The 20,886-nt window shown below is 39.5% G+C and overlaps 1 protein-coding gene across 1 annotated transcript in view; it reads right to left on the bottom strand.

The window, feature by feature from the left end:
- Positions 1 to 20,886, bottom strand: part of SNX25 (sorting nexin 25) — a 145,096-nt gene that overhangs the window by 104,212 nt on the left and 19,998 nt on the right. The window contains exon 2 of the mRNA XM_025385144.1: positions 5,949 to 6,033. Within this exon, the coding sequence (XP_025240929.1) occupies positions 5,949 to 6,033 (85 nt within the window). The remainder of the gene's footprint in view (positions 1 to 5,948; positions 6,034 to 20,886) is intronic.

Raw genomic sequence — 20,886 nt, 5'->3', positions numbered from 1 at the left:
TAAATTACACACTCTAAAAACAATAAAATAGATACATAAAGATAAAATAGTACCATAATGTTCTCTAGTTTAAATTAGCTTCCAAGGAGGAGATTTTTAGATAAATATTTCATAATGCCGGGCGCGGTGGCTCAAGCCTGTAATCCCAGCACTTTGGGAGGCCGAGACGGGCGGATCACGAGGTCAGGAGATCGAGACCATCCTGGCTAACACGGTGAAACCCCGTCTCTATTAAAAAATAGAAAAAAACTAGCCGGGTGAAGTGGCGGCGCCTGTAGTCCCAGCTACTCGGGAGGCTGAGGCAGGAGAATGGCGGGAACCCGGGAGGCAGAGCTTGCAGTGAGCCGAGATCGCGCCACTGCACTCCAGCCTGGGCGACAGAGCGAGACTCCGTCTCAAAAAAAAAAAAAAAAAAAAAAAAAATTTCATAAGCATTTAATATAACTGAACTCAAATTACTTCAGCCTTAACAAGTATATTATTTAATGTTTTGCAAATGTACGAGACCCTCAATTTGATTAATATTAAATCTATTATAGCTAGTTAATAACATTCTGAATTCCAATTAAATATATTGGTGTCGGGTTTAGAAATGTAAATCAAACCACTCCCGAGATACAAATTATAACCACTAAAGATTTTCTACATGCTGATGAAACCTCTTAGCCTTCTCAACATACATTTCTAGATTCTAATTCTCCATAAAATTAACTGGTCAAATTTTTCTTGGAAGGTGATTCTAGTTTTGTTTGTTGTTGCTGTTGAATAACTACTGCCAAATGCATGCATTTTACTCCCAATAACTAACTTTCTAGCAGCTACTAGCTCTCCTTCTGTTAAGATTATATAATGCGCAACTTCAGCAGCTTTTCCCTGAAAACCGCTTTAAAGCAAAGGACAGGTAAAAAAAAAAAAATTTTGAACATTAAGAATGTGGTTTAAAAACAAATGGCGAAGTATAATAAACTAAAACGCTTACCCAAAGGTTTTGGAAAACATTTTCCTTTCAGAAGAAACCAATGAATACAAATTAGCTTGAGGATAATGTTTTTGCCAACTAAGCCTCAACCCTTATCCTGTCTTTTTTTTTTTCCCCCACAAGTACTTCTGAAACAAACTGGTCTAAAATAAAGGTCACGTCTAAATACAGATAAATCTCTAAGTCTTCAAAAATTAAAGAGACACTCATGTTCATAGCAGCATCATTTACAATAGCCAAAAGGTGGACAGCAACCCAAGCATCCACTGACGAGTGAATGGATAAACAAAATGTGGCACACATATACACACACACACACACACACACACACACACACATGCAATGGAATATCATTCAGCCTGAAAACAGAAGGAAATCCTGTCACATGCTACAACACGGATGAAACTTGAGGGCATCAAGTAAAACAAGCCAAACACAAAAAGACAAATACTATATGATTCCACTTAGGTAAGATACTTAGAGTAGCCAAACTCACAGGGACAAAAAGTAGAACAGTGGTTACCGGGGCTGGAGGAAGAGAAAGGGGTTGTCACTTAACAAGTAAAGAGTTTCAGTTTTGCAAGATGAAAACAGTTCTAGAGATTGGTTGCATGATAATGTGGATGTACTTAACACTACTGAACTAAGGCCAGGCGCGGTGGCTCACGCCTATGAACCCAACACTTTGGGAGGCTAAGCAGGCAGATCACTTGAGGTCAGGAGTTCGAGACCAGCCTAACCAACATGGTGAAACACTATCTCTACTAAAAATACAAAAATTAGCTGGGCATGGTGGTGTGTGCCTATGATGTCAGCTACTTGGGAGGCTGAGGCACAAGAATTGCTTGAACCCAGGAGGCGGAGGTTGCAGTGAGCCGCGATCATGCCACTGCACTTCAGCCTGGGCAACAGAGCAAGACTCCATCACACACACACACACGCGCACACACACACACACACACACAACACATTATTGAACTATATACTTAAAATGGTTATAATGATAAATTTTATGTCTATTTTAACACAATTAAAAAATTTTTTAATATTAAGGGCAGAGTTCTAATTCCAGGGGTGGTAGAATAGCTTATATCAGACTAACCTTCCTATAGAAAATAATTTGGAAATCTGGAAAAAATATTAAAAAACTACAGATGTTCCTCACCTTATGATGGAGTTGCATCCTAATAACACCCCCATCCCACTCCACAAAAGTAAAAAAATCATAATCTGAACTATCATAAATCAGGAACCATCTGTACATAAAAGCACTGAGAGCAACCAAACTTAGCAATTAGAAGGGAATCTATTATTGAAAGAAAGGAATGGCACTAGGTAAGATCCATGTTTACACACAGCTTTTCCCTACAGGCAACAGCAGTCTTAGAGGTACAGGCAGTACACTGGAAGAGAAGGTCTTTTTTTTTTTTTTTTTTTAAATATATCAGGAAACAGATTTAAGAGTTGCCAGGGCTGCTGAAAATAAAGCCAAGAAATAAACGCCATGAAATCTAAGTACAGATTCTCAAACTCATTGCCAACTGTGAACTACACATGTATAATTGTCAACTGTGAACTACACACGTAAAATTGTCAACTGTGAACTACACATGTATAGGGGTAAGACGACAGGAGACCAGTGGAAAGCAACAGCCGGAAAACTCAAAGACCTGAGCAGATACTCCAGCTACTGTCCACCGGGGAGACAGAGTTTGGAGCTAGAATTCCACTAATGGTGTTGGGCTTTTCATTGCAATTGTGGACAGGCCATGAACCAGAGGAGTTAAGTCTATGTCCCCAGACTGAGGGATTCACTTTAGATTAAGGACAAAATCCAAACACAGCCATCCTAAGAAAATGTATAAAAAACCAAGTATCTTCAAGGTGATCAACCATTAATTAAACTGTATACTAAAAAACTCTTCAGAGGAAGATAACAGAATCTAGAATGTCTAAAAAGCAGCATCCACATTGTCCAGTATACAATAAAAAACAACTAGACATCAGAAGAAACCCCCAAAAAGTGACATCTAGTCAAGAGAAAAAGCCATTAACAGAAACCAACATCAAGATAGCCCGGATGTTGGAATTAGCATAAAAGAACTTTAAAGCAGCTACTACAAAATATGTTCAAGAAATTAAAAATAAAAATGTCATAATAATTGACAGATGAGAGAATCTCAGCAGAGAAGCAAAAATTACAGAAACAACAACAAGAAAAAAGAACCAAATGGAAATTCTAGACATGAAAAGCACAAAGTGATCGCGCCACTGCACTCCAGCCTGGGTGACACAGCGCGAGACTCCGTCTCAAAAAAAAAAAAAAAAAAAAAAAAAAAAAAAAAATTTCACTGGATGCGCTTAACTACAGATTGGAGACGAGACAGAAAAAAAAACTGGTGAACTTGAAAAAAAATAATCATCATCCTATCTATCTAAAGAACAGACAGGAAGAAAAGACTGGTAAATTGGACTTTATCAAAATTGAATACATCAACTCAAAGATAGCATTAAGAAAACAAAAGGCAATTTACAAACTAGGAGATAAATTCTATCTGTATCTAACAAAAGACATGAATCCAGATATTTTAAAAACTATAAATAAATTTAAGTTTAAAAAAGAAAGACTCGAATAGACACATCACAAATACAAATCTGAAAACTGTCAATAACACATGAAAAGGTGTTTAATATCATAGTCAGTACGGATACATAATTTAAGGCCACAGTAAGATACACCCATCAGAATGGCTAAAAGAGGAACAAAACAACAGCAAATGTTGGTGGTAATATGAAACAACCGGAACTCTCATAAATTGTTCGTGAGAGTCTAAAAAGATACAATCATTTTGGAATACTGTTTGGTAATTTATTATAAAGTTAAACATACAACTATCGTATGGCTCAGCAATTCTACTGCTAGATATTTATCCAAGAGAAATAAAAATGTATGTCCACTGAAATACTTGTTGATAGCAACTATTGACTAACTTTCCAAAACTTAGAAATAACCCAAATGTCCAACAGGAGAAAGGATAAACATATTGTGATAGCTGGATCAGTGTAATGGAATACCACCCACCGAAAAGTAACAAAGAATAAACTGGTACACACAATATGGATGAATCGCGAAAACATTATGCTGAGTGAAAGAAGCCAGGCATAAAAGAATACACACTGTATGGTTCCATTTCCATAAACTTTTAGAAGAGGCAAAACGAAGTGATACCAAGAAGGGTCGGTGTTGATCAAAGGGGAGCATGAGGCAAATTTTCTAGAATGATGGAAATGTACTCTATTTTGAATGAGGTGGTTATACAGTTATGCACATTTATGAAAATTACTGAATTGTATAATTAAGATTTGTACATTTCAAAGTATGTAAATTTTACCTCAATAAAAGCAATTAAGAATAAATCCAGGCCGGGCGCGGTGGCTCAAGCCTGTAATCCCAGCACTTTGGGAGGCCGAGATGGGCGGATCACGAGGTCAGGAGATCGAGACCATCCTGGCTAACACGGTGAAACCCCGTCTCTACTAAGAAATACAAAAAATAGCCGGGCGAGGTGGCGGGCGCCTGCAGTCCCAGCTACTCGGGAGGCTGAGGCCGGAGAATGGCGTGAACCCGGGAGGCGGAGCTTGCAGTGAGCTGAGATCCGGCCACTGCACTCCAGCCTGGGCGACAGAGCGAGACTCCGTCTCAAAAAAAAAAAAAAAAAAAAAAGAATAAATCCTGCACATTTTTTTTGAGATGCGGTCTCATTGTGTTACCCAGACTGGAGTGCAGTGGTGCAATCCAGGCTCACTGCAAATCTCTGCCTTTTGGGCTCAAGCAGTCCTCCCACTTCAGCCTTCCAAGTAGCTAGGACTGCAGGCATGTGCCAACATTCCTAGTTAATATTTATATTTTTTGTAGAGACTGAGTTTCACCATGTTACCAGGCTGGACTCCTGGGCTCAAGCAATTCACCCACCTCAGTCTCCCAAAATGCTAGGATTACAGGCATGAGCCACCACACCCAGCCAATCCTATACTCTAAAATCGTGATTATGAGATTATGAATAATAGCTAAATTTTAAATCCAGTAAGTTTTATATGTCATTGTACTTTAACTACTAATAGAAATATTTTTAAAAATTTAATTATGTCCCCAAAGGTCTAAAATTATATGAATCCACACAATTTCAAACTGTTTCTGTACTGATATAGTACTCTCATTTTCAGATTTTGATATGGTGATTTTTGTGAACTATGATGAGTAAAACTTATGTATGTACCTATCACTTATTCAGTTCTCTTAACGTCATGTCTAACATCATGTATTCACCTGAAAAACTCATGGCTTGTTTTCTGAAAATTAACTAAAACTGTCACTGTTTTTAGAAATTTGATATTTAAAATCTTTCTTAAACCTTAATTTGATCCTCAAAATATATTATCTTTTAAAATTTTAATATTTAAAAGCACACTTATTTATTCCCACTTTCAGACATAGCCATATTTTACCTTCCACCACCCCGCTTCTGCCTTCTTCAATACAAGCTTCATTGCATGTTCATTCCTCTGAAAGACTACTATCACTTAGTTGGGTTTAACTGGTTTGTCTGTGAGTGAGCCTGAGTCTGTCTATCCCCAAAATGCTGTCTCTAGGTTATAACTAGAAGAAAAAAAAATTCCTAAAACCCATTTTAGAAAAGAGAGAAGAGATTTGTGCTTCATATGATGGAACTAGCTCTACATGGCTGGCTAGTTTCATATGATCTGGAAATTCCTACTCAACAAATATGTAAATCCCTTACATGCAGACAAAACATGGATGTATTTAGTCACCAAATATAAACTCATGAAGAAAAAATTCCTAATGCTACATGCAGACAAGAAGAATAAATTTGCTGGAGATTATTATTTTCCTTTTAGAACATAATGAATTGCTTTACATGGTAATTACATACTCTCATTTAATCCTTACCTTCTTTCAGAGCTTTATCCATATTATGAGAAATTACTACCCTTCTAGACTGAGCTGATTCATGCCCGTTTCCATACACAGGACTCTGAAACGAAAAGAAAAAAATACAAAGCAGATTACTGAATGAATAAGTCACATATAAAAACAAAATCAAAGGTATGAAATGCCATCTAAACAAGCATTAAGATAAGGCTTAACGAATAATAGAAGTTTTTCCACAAAAGTAAATAAATGCTTAAGGTTAAAATTTTTTGGAAAAAAAAAATTAAGGAAGGATTTTCCCTACCAGATATCAAAACAGTATAGTGACTGTATAGGAATAAATAAATCAGCACAATGGTAGAGAGTACACAAACTGATGTAGCTATATATGTGCAAATTAAGAACATAATTTTCTTTAAAAAACTGAAATTAATGATAAAAATCACACACTATTCAGTAAATGATGTTGGAATAATTTGATATTCACATGGGAATAAAATGTTATGGTCTTACACTTTGCATATAAATAACTCCAAAAAGATTAAGCAGCTCAACATGTTTTAAACTAAAAAAGAATTAAGAGGAAATAAGGGAGCAGCTTTTTATAATCTTGGAATGGAAAAGGCTTCTCTAAAATAAAACACAAAATCCAAATGGTATGAAAGGGGAAAAAAAACGACAAATCTGACTACCTAAAATACAAAATTCTTGTTTCACAGAAGATGATGCAAACGAAATATAAATGATAGACTAGGAGACAATATCTATAACATGTGTAACAAAGAAATATTATTACATACAGACTCCAAAAATAAGAAAAATAACTCAAAAGAAAACCAAGCAAAGAAGTTGAAAGGGAAATCATAAAAGATAAACAATGACCAATAAATGTATGACAAAAAAATGCAATCCCCTTTTTTATTAGAGGAATGCAAATTAGAGCAACAAGACACCATCAGACTGCCAAGGCAGAGGAAAGGACTCATGTATCTAATGTTGACAAGGACACAGGGAAATGGTTGTTTTCATATATTGTTGGGGGAAATATCTATTTCTACAAGCTTTTAAGAAGGCAACTGAGCCACATATGTCAAAATTTTAAAGGACTTTTTTGAGTCTCACATGTTGCCCAGGCTGGAGTATAGTGGTGCTCATTGCAACCACTCAGCTCACTGCAACCTCCGCCTCCCAGATTCAAGCACTTCTCCTTAGCCTCCAGAGTAGCTGGGACTTCGGGCGCACGACACCACACCCAGCTAATTTTTTATTTCTAGTAGAGATGGGTTTTCGCCATGTTGGCCAGGCTGGTCGGGAACTCCTGACCTCATGTGATCACCTGCCTCGGCCTCCCAAAGTGCTGGGATTATAGGCGTGAGCCACCGCACCCGGCCTAAAGGACTTTCTATTCTGCATTGCCACTCCTAGGACTCTGCCCAACAGAAATATGAAAAAGTATAAGGAATTTTACTGCTATATTAATTATAGGGGCAAAAAAATTGGAAGTAACGCAAGTTTTTATATATGTGTTAATAGACAAAGAGTTAAATAAATTATGGTATACCATTAAAAAGATATATATATATATACCTTCATGGAAAGTTTTCTATGATGGGAAAATGTCTGCAAGCACAAACACTTTTAAAAGTGGTTTCCTCTAGGCCAGAGGTACAGAATTTTAAGTCTATGTGTGTCTGTATAACAGCAAGTGATGTTAAAAAAATAAATAAATAACTGTATAAAGATACTACTTTGGGCTGGGTACAGTGGCTCACACTTATAATCCTAGCACTTTGGGAGGCCGAGGCTGGCAGATCACTTGAGGTCAGGAGTTTGAGTCCGCCTGGCCAACACAGTGAGACCTCGTCTCTACTAAAAATACAAAAATTAGCTGGGTGTGGTGGCGGGCACCTGTAATCCCAGCTACTCGGCAGGCTGAGGCATGAGAAGAGCTTGAACCCAGGAGATGTAGGTTGCAGTGAGGTGAGATCTCGCCACTGCACTCCAGCCCAAGTGAGAGAGCAAGACTCTGCCGGGGTGGGGGGCGGGGGAGGGAAGATACTGTTTGGCATTTTTTTTCTTTTTTTTCTTAAAGGAGAGACTATAGAATTAAAACCCCACTATCTGTCTAGTGAGACTACATTAAAAAGAAGATTTTTTACTTGATCACATATCACAGTAATCAAAAGCATGTATAACATAATTGGGGTCTACTTATTGATTTGGAAGGAAAAAATTGCAGAACATTTTTTTTTCAGGTGAGAAATATTACAAGTTCTTGACCAGCACTGCCACATGACTTGGAGATCTAAAAGGCTAATGCTACTGTCACCCTCACCCTACAAACCAGTGTGCAGAACCACTTTGTTCTCAAGCAGAGGCCAGACCAGCACAGATGCAATCAATCCCACAGCCCCAGGCCACCCAACTGAGAGTGGAGAATTTCCAGTCCTTGATTAGTCTCATGCTATCTACAATCAAGTGCCAAGGATGTCATCCCTGTTCGTGCTTGCTGTTATTAAAAACAAACAAAAGTCTTCTGGTGACCTTATAAAAAAAGAGGAAAAAAAGACAGATTCAAGATTTCTTAGTGGAATTTTTTTTTTTTAAACTGTAAAATGTACATGTTGCACCCAAGAAAGAAAAGACATTCCTTTATGCTCAAATTAACATATAGCATTCAATATTTTCCCAAGGAATTTTTTAAAAATCTTAATCATAATCACATATAGACAGACATTTAATGCATAAAAGAAAATCATGTGACCTTTTAAAACTATTTTCTAGTTTCTGGGTAGCTCTCTATGAAATTAAATACATGGTCTAGATTTTATTGAAATTTTAACATTTTTCATTTGGTTCACAGAAGAAAAAAAATGGAGGAAATGAGGAATTTTCAAATTCTACTGCTTTTAAAACATCAGGCAGATATTTAAATAACTTACGAATTTTGGGGGTAATATTTAATTGAGTTAAATGCTTTCAGAGGTCTACACTGCTAAATAATTTTAATCACAACTTCTCAATGCTTTGGCAAATAGTTAAATGAACAATACTGATCAAATGACAAAACCAAAGCCAAAAAACTTTTTAAAGAAGTTCCTGGCTGGTGGCAGTGGCTCACACCTATAATCCCAGCACTTTGGGAGGCAGAGGCGGATGGATTACTCGAGGTCAGGAGTTTGAGGCCAGCCTGGCTAACATGGTGAAACCCCATCTAAAACTTAAAAAATTAGCCGGGCTTGGTGGCAGGCACCTGTAGTCCCAGTTACTCAGGAGGCTGAGGAAGGAGGTCTGACTAAGCCCAGGAGATGAAGGCTGCAGTAACCCATGACTGTACCACTGCATCCAGCCTGGGCAATATAGCAAGACACTGTCTCAAATAAACAAACAAACAAGAGTTGTTCCTGAATTTGAGTTCTTAAAATAGAAACAGCCTGTAAGGGCTGGGTATGAATATGACTGACATGCATATCTGAAGTATATTCTTTGGATATGTGTCTATCTTTATAACTTCCTTCAAAAATTTTTATTTTTTATTCTTATTTTTTATCTTCCTAGTTACGGATCTACTACCTCTTGCCATGTGTCTGTTTATTTCTTTTATCTCTCTACTTCATACTTACATGTAACCTACAAACATGTTTGTCACTACTGACTACATCTGAATAAGGCCTTTCGTCTATTTAATGATAAAACGATGGTTTCTCTAAGAGCTAGGGGAAGGGGGGAATGGTGAGTTAATGTTTAAAGGGTATAGAGTTTCAGTTTGGTGGGGGGGTTGTTTTTTGATAAGGTCTCACTCTGTTACCCAGGCTGGAGTGCAGTGGTGCAATCTTGTCTCACTGTAGCCTCGATCTCCTGGCTCAAGCAATCCTTCCACCTCAGCCTTCTGAGTAGCCAGAACTACAAGTGTGTGTCTCTGTGTGTTTCGCTATGTTTTAAGTTTTTTGTAAAGATGGGAGTTTCACCATGTTGCCCAGGTTGGTCATGAACTCCTGGCCTCAAGCGATCCTCCCACCTAGGCCTCCCAAAGTGCTGGGATTACAGGCACGAGTCACCGTGCCTAGCAGAGGTTCAGTTTTACAAGATGAAAACAGTTATGGAGATAGATGGTAGCAATGGTTGCATAACATTGTAAATGTATTTAATATCACTGAACTGTATACTCAAAAATGGTTTAGATAGCACATTTTATAAGTATTTTAGCACAATAAAAATCAAATTGCAGGGAAGATGGGTTTATGAGAATAATGTTTTCTATTTCAACTCTATTTAAGCAAAACCCCTACCTATTATTCTTTCAATCTGATTTTCCAATCTGGTTCTGAAGTTCCCACACCCTACCCGCTAGGAGTCACCGGCCCTTACTAGAAACAAAACAGTTCTTTGTTCCTATCCCATCCCCATAGCCTGATGGAGAATCTGTAAGCCAGGAGAACAGGAAAGAGAAAAAAAACACCTCATGGGCCAAAAATAACTGGGTTACTCTGTGCAGTGTTGTGATACGTATCGGGTTTCATCCAGGGTTCCTGGCTCCTAACTCCCACAGCCAGTCTTTTGTTTCAGGCTTTTGTTATAATGTTGGGTGTGTCTGGCCTCGAGGCCTCTGACCTTTTTCTGTCCTCCTTCCACTCTCAGGGTCCCTTGCCTCTCTGGCTGTGGGTCTTAAGACCTTCCCATCAGAGAGTCCCACTCTATACTCTGGAGGAAGGCAAGCTCCAGAGGAGGGCTCAGTGAGTTTCAGGACAGCTGAACATGTGAGGTTCCTGCAGGGTGGTGCCCAGGGAGGGCATGAAAGCTCCGCACCCTTCCCCCATCCCTCACCATAGCATTTCTTCATCTGTATCCTTTGCAATATCTTTTACAAAAAAACAGTAAATGTAAGTAAGCATTTCCCTGAGTTCTGTGAGCTGTTCCAGCAAATTAACTGAACCCAAAAGGGGGTCATGGGCACCTCAAATTGAAGCTGGTTGGTCAGAAGTTCCAGAGGCCCAGACTTACAGACCGATGTTGGGGGTGGGGGGTTGAGGGCTCTTGGGGACCGAGCCTCGCTTAACCTATGGGCTCTGACACTGTCTCCAGGTAGATGGTGCTGGAACAATTAGAGGGCACCCTGCTGGTGTCTGCTGCTTGGTGTGTGGGGAAAAAACACCCACACATTTTGTCACAAAAATCTTCTATGTTTATGTTTGCTGTGGTACAAAAGTAGAGGAAAAACAGTTTTCTGTACACATTCTGCATGGAAATTCCTTTTTACGGATTTACTATTTATAAAGCCAGAATCTCCTCATGTCTGAATGAGTAGCCACTACATACTCTATTGCTTTCAGGTCAAAAGGGTAGAATCCACTAATCATTTTCCCCAAGATGAAATTTCAGAAAAAAAGAGAAAGAAGGTAATGAAAATTCAACAAATTTAAAACATGAATAAATTCCTGTGGCTCTGAGGACAACCAAGCAATACTTGTCTTCATTCTCCTATTTATAGGTTTGAAAAAAAGGAACTTCACAAGGCACATTTCCCCAAAGACTTGTTCTATTATGCTAGCATAGGCCTCAGGTGAAGACAACCTCTTCCTGACAATCATCTTCCTAAAATGCCTGTTTTAGGAAAGAGGAAAGAAAACACATGTTCAAAATACACTCACAAAGGATAACTGATAATCTTCAGTATCCCAGTCCAAAATTAGGACTGGGTACTCTACTCTTGCTTTAAGTTTTCAGTATCCATATCACGATATTAACTCATAAAAGCTCTTGGTGAAACAGACCACTGTCCTGTAAAATATACACCTTATTTTCTATTTAAATAAATAAACAACACACAAAAAATAAAAAATAAAAAAAAAGAAAGCGAAAGATAAAAAAGATTTAAAAAACAACAACAAAAATAAAGTTTGTCTTCATTTTAAGATTTAAACCTATTTGAAAACAACGTATCAAGATCGTTTTTAATTACCCAGTGAGTTTTTCTGGAGACAGAGAACATTTTAAGAACATTTTTAGAGTATTTTTCTAAGGACAGAGCAAAACTTGAAAGCTTTTCTTTTTTTTCCTTTTGAGATGGAGTCTTGCTCTGTCGTCCAGGCTGGAGTGCAGTGGTGTGATCTCGGCTCACTGCAACCTCCGCCTCCTGGATTCAAGCAATTCTCCTGCCTCAACCTCCTAAGTAGCTGGGACTACAGGCGCCTGCCACCACGCCCGACTAATTTTTGTATTTTTAGCAGAGATGGAGTTTCACCGTGTTAGCCAGGATGGTCTCGATCTCTTGACCTTGTGATCCGCCCGCCTCAGCCTCCCAAAGTGCTGGGATTACAGGCGTGAGCCACTGCACTTGGCCGAAACCTTTTCTTTAATATATGTGACAATGCACATACGTTTTATCAATAAACCCTTTTCTGAATATATGTCAGCTTTCTATTTACTCCGGAGTACCAGCCATAATGTGCTCAAACTATCTTTGTGTCAAGGCTACAGAAACCCTCTTATGAGGAAGCAACATCCAGAGAGAAGCCAGGCAGAGAAACCTGAGTACTCAGACACCAGGAGCAACTGAACAACCAGGAACTCCCTGGAATCCAGCCAATATACACACCTCATTGTCCACTGTTTTTAAGTAGGACACTGCTCACTGGCAGCCAGAACAGCCAACCTGTAACTCGCAATTTTTTTCATGCCTATTACCTGGTCTTCTCAAATAAACAAGTGCTCTTGCCTCCACTACATACAGTTAAAAGTTTACTGTATTTTTGGTGTTATTTTGTAAAGGGAAACAGCTGTACAGAGTTCAAGGGGTGACAAGTGTAATATCCTATAAAGCTACTGAAATGGTTCATCTTATAAAAGCAAACACAAACTCCCCAAAAATCATCATTAACCATATGGAGCCGTCACATGGCTGAGTCTCTCCAAGTATACTCAGCATCTGACGATCTACTGGGATCTCATGACTGATACTCTCATTCTTAAACTATGATATTCTCAAAACCAGGACCTCTTTCAAAACAATGATATTCTGCCTCAGCCTCAAAGACTAATTTATTCCAAACCAAAGAAATGAAGAAAATAGGCATATCCCTCCTCAGAAGGATGAGAAGGGACTAAGAAACTTGAAAGGTCAGCTACACCTAATATGACTAAGATTCTGACAAAAGATCGTCACGTGAGCCATAGTGTCATTCCCCACCTGGAAGGCAAGCAGTCATGTTAAGAGGAAGAACACAGGCTCCCACGGCAGGCGGGTTCCGCTCTGCCATTTACTAATGTGGGTCCTTGACCCAGCCACTCTCCTCTCTAGCTTGCTTTTTATGTGGGCTAATATGCCTCAAGATGATCAAATAAATAATATCAGGGATCTAAAAAAAGATGATAGGGGCCTGAAAAGAACTCTAAATGTGTAAAGGGGATTGCAACAACTGTGCTGCTAGGTGCTCTCAATTTTTTTTTTTTTTTTTTTTTTTTGAGACGGAGTCTCTCTCTGTAGCCCAGGCTGCAGTGCAGTGGCATGATCTCGGCTCACTGCGACCTCCACCTCCTGAGTTCAAGTGATTCTCCTGCCTCAGCCTCCTGAGTAGATGGGACTACAGGTACGTGCCACCATGCCCAGCTAATTTTTGTATTTATAGTAGAGTCGGGGTTTCTCCATGTTGGCCAGGCTGGTCTTGAACTCCTGACCTCAGGTGATCCGTCCACCTTGGCCTCCCAAAGTGCTGGGAGTACAGGCAAGAGCCACCAAATCCGGCCTAATTTTTTTTTCCCCAACAACAACAAAAAATGAAAGTTATGAATTTTGGATGATATCTTCAACTAATTCAATGTTATTACAAACTCTGCAGGCTGCCACTGTTTGGGCTAAACTTCGAGCCATGTTCAAGCCGTGGGTGTCTAGTCTGTAATGGCTGCTCTCACAAAGCTCTTAGCAGAGCACCCACCAGACGGTATCACAAATACAACTCAAAATGTTACCAACTTTCAACAAATCCAAAGTTGGTTGATAGATGGGTTTTCTAAAGGCACAGGAATGGCAGAAATAAAGGCAAGGAGAGGTTGAAAAGTTAAGCAACCAGGAAGACACAGCATAACACAGCACATAATTCTTGAAGTACTTTTTGCCTTTGAGGATATGCTTTACAGAGAAGAAAGTGCACATTTCCTGGAGATGTTTTGCTATGATGTAAAGCATTTAAATATCCGAACAAAACCTGGTTTGACAGTTTCCTGAGTTGCGCTTTTATTATGCTGAACCATAAACTAAAGAATATCTTACTTTCCTTATCAAAAAAACCCAGAACATTGTTAACATGATACTGAGAGGTTATCATTTAGGGAGATTGTATTAATAGAAAATAGTGGATTTGTGTCTTTTTTCCCCTCTTAATCAAGCACAATTTCTACTTTAGATATAGGAAGGAGCAGCTATTCTTTAAAATTCAACCTACAAGTTTTCTCATATTACTGTTTTTCTGAATTTCAAAGATGCTATAATTTCTTTTTAAACTGTTATTTCCAATTATATAAACAGCAGAGATACATTCTCTGTTATAGATGTAAGGAATTAAACTGACTCATAATGATCCAGATGATCACTAATACCATTTTGGTATATTTCCTTCTTCTCAGTGATTCCAACACTTACTATGTAACCTTGGGCAAGTTACTTTTCCATAGCTCACTTTCCTCATATGTAAAATAGAGATAACAATAGTACCTATCTCACAAAATTGATATGAGCGTTAACACACACCAAGTACTGTAACAATGTCTGACCACAATAAATTATTGGTAACTTTTTCATTTGTACACTTTTTAAAAGAAATTGGGATCATGGTATATATACAACTTTGTATCTGGCTTTTTACACTCAGTACTTTATCATGAATATCTTTTATAATAATAAAAGACTCAGACAATGTTTTGAATAGCTTATACCATAATTTATTCTCTTACTCTATATTCAGTTTGTCTCCACCTTTTTTTTTCTATTTCAAACAAAAAATGTTGCCACTGTTATGCTACTGGTACCACCAAAAATGTTCTAAAACATACTAAAAGCATCTATAAAATATATAGCTGGATTTGGACTCTGACTTAATTCAAAAGATTAAATGCCTCAAGAATTTTCTTTTGTTTCACAGGGGAGTCTTTTTTTCCTTCCAGTCAGGGTCTCACTCTGTTGCCCAGGCTGGATGGAGTACAGTGGCACAGTCATGGCTCACTACAGCCTCAAACTCCTGGCTACTATAGGGGATCGGTCAGGGTGGTAGAAAAAGTTATAAAAAGTTATAGGGAAAGATGCAAACCTTCTTGGAAGGCCAGGAGGTTTTGCAAAGCTGAAGGCAGCTAATTCTCTTACCCTGAGGCAGAAGGTGAGAAGTAGATGCAAGGGAATGGAGGGGAATTTATCTAGGTAAGTTTATTTACTTATGTTGTCCGGAAGCTGACCTTAGATTGTCTGCACACAAGACTGCTCCCTGCAAGGGGGGACAACAATGTTAATTACCCACAGATTATGTTGGCTCCAGGCCTTTGTCATTAAATCTGTACTGAATATATACAAGCAGCTTTGGCTTATCAGGACTGCACGGTCTTTTCGGCCCCTAGTGCCAGCAGTACCCTAGCCACACTCACGCAAAATACCTGCATCTGCATATTCATTTCATCTGGCTCGGCCAGGGTCTGCAGGACAGACTCAGCAGGGCTCAAGCAATCCTCCCACCTCAACCTCTCAAAGAGCTGTGACTACAGGCGTGTACACCAATCCCAGCTAATTTTTTATTTTTATTTTTTTTGTAGACACAGGGGTCTCACTATGTTGCCCAAGCTGGTCTTGAACTTGTGTCCTCAAGCAATCTTCCCACCTTGACTTCCCAAAATGTTGGGATTATAGTTGTGAGCCACTGCAACTGGCCAAAAGGGGAGTCTTCTATCAGCTGAGAAGAAACTGAAGGAACAAAGGAGAGAATGGGGTCGGGGGTGAGGTACTCTGAGCTTTTCTGGCCTTGAAGCACAAATTATGCATAGGTGAACTGGAAAAATCCCTTTTCAGGGATTTTTTTGAATCCCTGAAAAGGGATTTTGGCCAACCTAAACCATGTCTTTTAGGTTTGGCCAACCCTAAACCATGTCCCTTGAAAGCCCAGGTCCTCTGAGCAGGGCACCTCCAGAAGGAGAACTGAGTAATGAACAAGAGAGGCCGTGTGAAGGCACAGGTCAGGGCCTTCTATCCCCGAGGGGTACTTAGTAAGATCAACACAGCTTCCAAAAGCCTACATCTGTATCCTGATTTTACTTCACATGAACATAGAGGAAGATGAATGTCAGATTAGATCAGAAGCTTCTGTAGCTTATTACACCATGTATCAAAGTATGTTTTGCGTCCAGGCCAAAGGCCAACCATGCCTATATGCATCAAATGTATGATTCAGGTTCTGTTTATACTTCCATAATGAAAGACAATTATGTGTTAAGATAGATCCAGAGACTACATCCTATGAAGGAATATGAAACCATTAGATCTTTTCTCTGAACAAATACGAAATTAAAATGTGCTTCCCACTGGGGCATAATCCCCTTCTTATTACTATGACAAAAGCATATTCCATCACATTAGAGTGGCAAAAGCACTCAGCTAAAACCCAGAATAAATGAGACTGCAGTTGCTTCTTCCCCATTAACTTGCTGGACTATAATGAACATGTCCACCTTTCTGAAAGTCACATCAATGTAAAATAATAATGCCTGCACTATTTACATTAATGAATTATTATGCATTTGAAGAAGGATAATATGCATGTAAAAGTGCTTTAACAATTATAAAGCAGTTCACAGATACAGGTTCCTATTATGGTTCCAAAAGTCATAGTCTAAACTTTTTAACAATGTTAATTACCTTTCTGAAAAATGATTATAGTTATAGTTATATTACATGGGATTGATGTTATGACCTCCCATGCTGTCATATTTTACTTTCATAGCAAATTCCTTTCGTAATGTGTCCTGCTGATTAACCTGCTTTCTTTTTTTTTTTTTTTTTTTTTTTTGGAGACGGAGTCTCGCTCTGTCGCCCAGGCTGGAGTGCAGTGGCCGGATCTCAGCTCACTGCAAGCTCCGCCTCCCGGGTTTACGCCATTCTCCTGCCTCAGCCTCCCGAGTAGCTGGGACTATAGGCGCCCGCCACCTCGCCCGGCTAGTTTTTTGTATTTTTTAGTAGAGATGGGGTTTCACCGTGTTAGCCAGGATGGTCTCGATCTCCTGACCTCGTGATCCGCCCCTCTCGGCCTCCCAAAGTGCTGGGATTACAGGCTTGAGCCACCGCGCCCGGCCAACCTGCTTTCTAAAAGAAAAATAAGTATTAACACAAAGGCAAAATCTTTATTAACTGATCAATAGAAGTAGATTTTGAGGTCGGTTAATAATACTTAGGCTGTTTTTGGGCCCGGTGGCTCACGCCTATAATCCCAGCACTTTGGGAGGCCAAGGCAGGCAGATTACAAGGTCAGGAGATGGAAACAATCCTGGCTGACATGGTGAAACCCCATCTCTATTAAAAATACAAAAAAATTAGCCAGGCATGGTGGCGGGCTGAGGCATGGTGTGAACCCGGGAGGCGGAGCTTGCAGTGAGCCGAGATCACGCCACTGCACTCCAGCCTGGGCAACAGAGCCAGACTCAGTCTAAAAAAAATAATAATAATAACAATAATAATAATACTTAAGTTGTTTTTCCATTCAATTGGAAGAATTAGATTCATGGGGAGAAAAAAGAGCTTTATCTCTAATTTCTAAGATTCAAATCTGAAGATCTTTACAAAACATACTCCATTTGATTACAAGAGAAATTTAAGTATACTTCAAATCAGACAAACACTTGAAAATTGAAATCAGAACATGTACTTGAAAACATACAGGCAGATAGCGGTTTGACTAAATTGGCAAGTAGAGAACGAATAGAGGGTAGAAATAATGAATGAAGAAAAGCAAACTGGCTTAGAAAAAGGTAACTGAAAATCCTGACAATAATTTTTGCATTCCTAAAAAAGTTTGTATGATAAAAAAAAATCTGTAACTATTTTATCACTGGCTTCTATTGTAATTTTGAGTTCATAAGAGAAATCATAGGTTTCTATGATATGAATCATGTTTCCATCAATTTATTCAATCATCTAACATTTACTAAGGACTCACTCTGTGTGCCTGGCACTTAGCTGGGTACTGGAGAGGGAACGGTAAACAAATTATGTTCTCTGTACTCACAGGGCTTCATTTATTTTATTTTATTTTTTTTCAGACAAAGTCTCACTCTGTCACTGGAGTGCAATGGCACGATCTCGGCTCACTGCAACCTCTGCCTCCCAGGTTCAAGTGATTCTCCTGCCTCAGCCTCCCGAGTAGCTGGGACTACAGGCATGTACCACCGTGCCCAGCTAACTTTTTATTTTTAGTAGAGATGGGGTTTCACCATGTTGGCCAGGCAGGTCTCGAACTCCTGACCTCAGGTGATCCACCCGCCTCAGCCTCCCAAAGTGCTGGCATTACAGGTGTGAGCCACCACCACCAGCCTTGGCTTTATTTTTGATGGAAACTCATAATCGGGTAGCTAATGAGCCATAGCACCATGGAAGGCTGGGCTTGGGAATTCCAATATTCTTCCTGTTCTGGCGTGCTCTCTCCATTTCACTTTCTAGCCCAGGCCACAAAAGAAAAATTACTCAAGTATACAATCAATCTAAGAGAATTTTGAAGTTCATACATATTGAAGTATATTGCAAAAATAATTCTCATGTCATCATAGTTCTCACTGACAGCACTGAACATCAATGATGAGGAAGCCAGAATGGCTGCCCCTCTTTAAAGCTGTCCTGTAACTCAACAACTGAATGAGTCACACAGAATTGCCTTTTTCACAGAGGTCTTTAGTCACGAAAGCAATCACTGTTTTGTACTCCATTCCTGTCCTGGAATACCATAATTCCATTATCTTAGTTAATTTGCTAACTATGAGGAAACATTTTAAATGGTCCATTTTCGAGGCGTGATCATCTAAGTACTGGTATCCAGCCTGTAGACACGACAAACTGCAAGGCTCGTGCACCTAGAAAGTCATGATAAGCAAACAGGATGTAGAGGACGGGTCAGCCCATAAAAGGGAAGAAAATTTCGTTATTGGGAAATTGAAACTTAAGCGAGGAAGGGGATGGGGTACAACCTTATAAGGGGGATAATAAAACTCAGGCGACATCCGAGAAGATTGTAACCCCATAGTACTTGACCAATGAGGAACTGGGGAGGGGACTTGCATGCTAGGAGATAAATTACCTGCTGAAACTGCCCCCGGTGTGCCTGCCTACCAGACACCCCATCTCGCAAGACCACCATTAAAAGTCTCACTTCTGCTCTTCTTCGTGTCTCTGAGTTCATTCTTTGGGTTTAGACGGGTGAGTGTGTTGTTCACCTTAACTAGCTTTTAAATAAAAACTGGTGATAAAATACTTAGAAAAAAATATTACATTGGTAATTTGATTCAATGGGACCTTGACTTCCATAGTTCCTTTGAAGTGAAAAGTTGGACCCCACACCCAGCAGCCCAGATAGCATAAATGTATCATATTAAGAAGTGGAATGAATTACTGCCATAAAAGACTAGCTGCATAAAGACAAAAATACAATGCAATTAAATCTACTCAAAGAGGCAGACTTTTATATCCCTTTTAATTGATGACTAAAAGTTATTTACTGCAGTCCAGATCTAGATCATACAAATTGCTTCTTCTGCTTCTATCTAAAATAAATGTGTTAACATTCAAAGAATAAATTCTGCTTTTTTTTTTTTTGGAAGATGGAGTCCCGCTCTGTCGTCTAGGCTGGAGTGCAGTGGCGCCATCTTAGCTTACTGCAACCTCCACCTCCCAGGTTCAAGCCATTCTCCCACTTCAGCCTCCCGAGTAGCTGGGATTACAGGCGCCCACCACCACGCCCGGCTAATTTTTTGTATTTTTAGTAGAGATGGGGTTTCGCAATGTTGGCCAGGCTGGTCTTGAACTCCTGACCTCAAGTGATCCACCTGCTTCACCCTCCCAAAGTGCTGGGATTACATGTATGAGCCACTGCGTCTGGCCAATCCTGCTCTTAAAAAAAGTTATTGGCCGGGTGTGGTGGCTCACACCTGTAATCCCAGCACTTTGGGTGGCCAAGGCGGGCAGATCACAAGGTCAGGAGATCGAGACCATCCTGGTTAACATAGTGAAACCCCATCTCTACTAAAAATACAAAAAAATTAGCCAGGCGTGGTGGTGGGCACCTGTAGTCCCAGCTACTCGGGAGGCTGAGGCAGGAGAATGGCATGAACCCAGGAGGTAGAGCTTGCAGTGAGCCGAGATTGCACCACTGCACTCCAGCCTGGTGACAGAGCAAGACTCCGTCTCAAAAAAAAAAAAAAAAGAAACATGTTATTAAGACAGGCCTTTGTGCAACAGTCATTCCACTAAGTAGAGAGGACTGAGCAATGCAGCCTTGTGCACGTGGATACATAACCATGCTAATATTAGATGTGACTTAGTTTCCTTGGGCCTTGTTGACATCAGGAAGCCCCTATCTGTAACTTGAAAACATTCTAAATCAGTTTTCCTCAAGAATCACTTGGGGAATTTGTTCAAATGCAGATTTTTAGACACTATCCCCTTACATTCTTAATTCACAAAGTTTAGGATATGTCTTTAGAGTAAGTATAGTATTTTTAACAACATTTCCTAAATTATTTCTGTGACCCTCAGACCACACTTTAGGAAACACTGCTAACTGGTCCTGATGATAAAAATTATGATCCCTGGGCCAGGCACAGTGGCACACGCTTGTAATCCCAGCACTTTGGGAGGCTGAGGCCGGTAGATCACCTGAGGTTGGGAGTTCAAGACCAGCCTGACCAACATGGAGAAACTCCACCTCTACTAAAAAAAAAAAAA

This window comes from Theropithecus gelada, chromosome 5, assembly GCF_003255815.1.
Source record: "Theropithecus gelada isolate Dixy chromosome 5, Tgel_1.0, whole genome shotgun sequence".
Lineage (NCBI taxonomy): Eukaryota > Metazoa > Chordata > Mammalia > Primates > Cercopithecidae > Theropithecus > Theropithecus gelada.
This window is presented reverse-complemented; position numbering and strand designations above follow the sequence as displayed.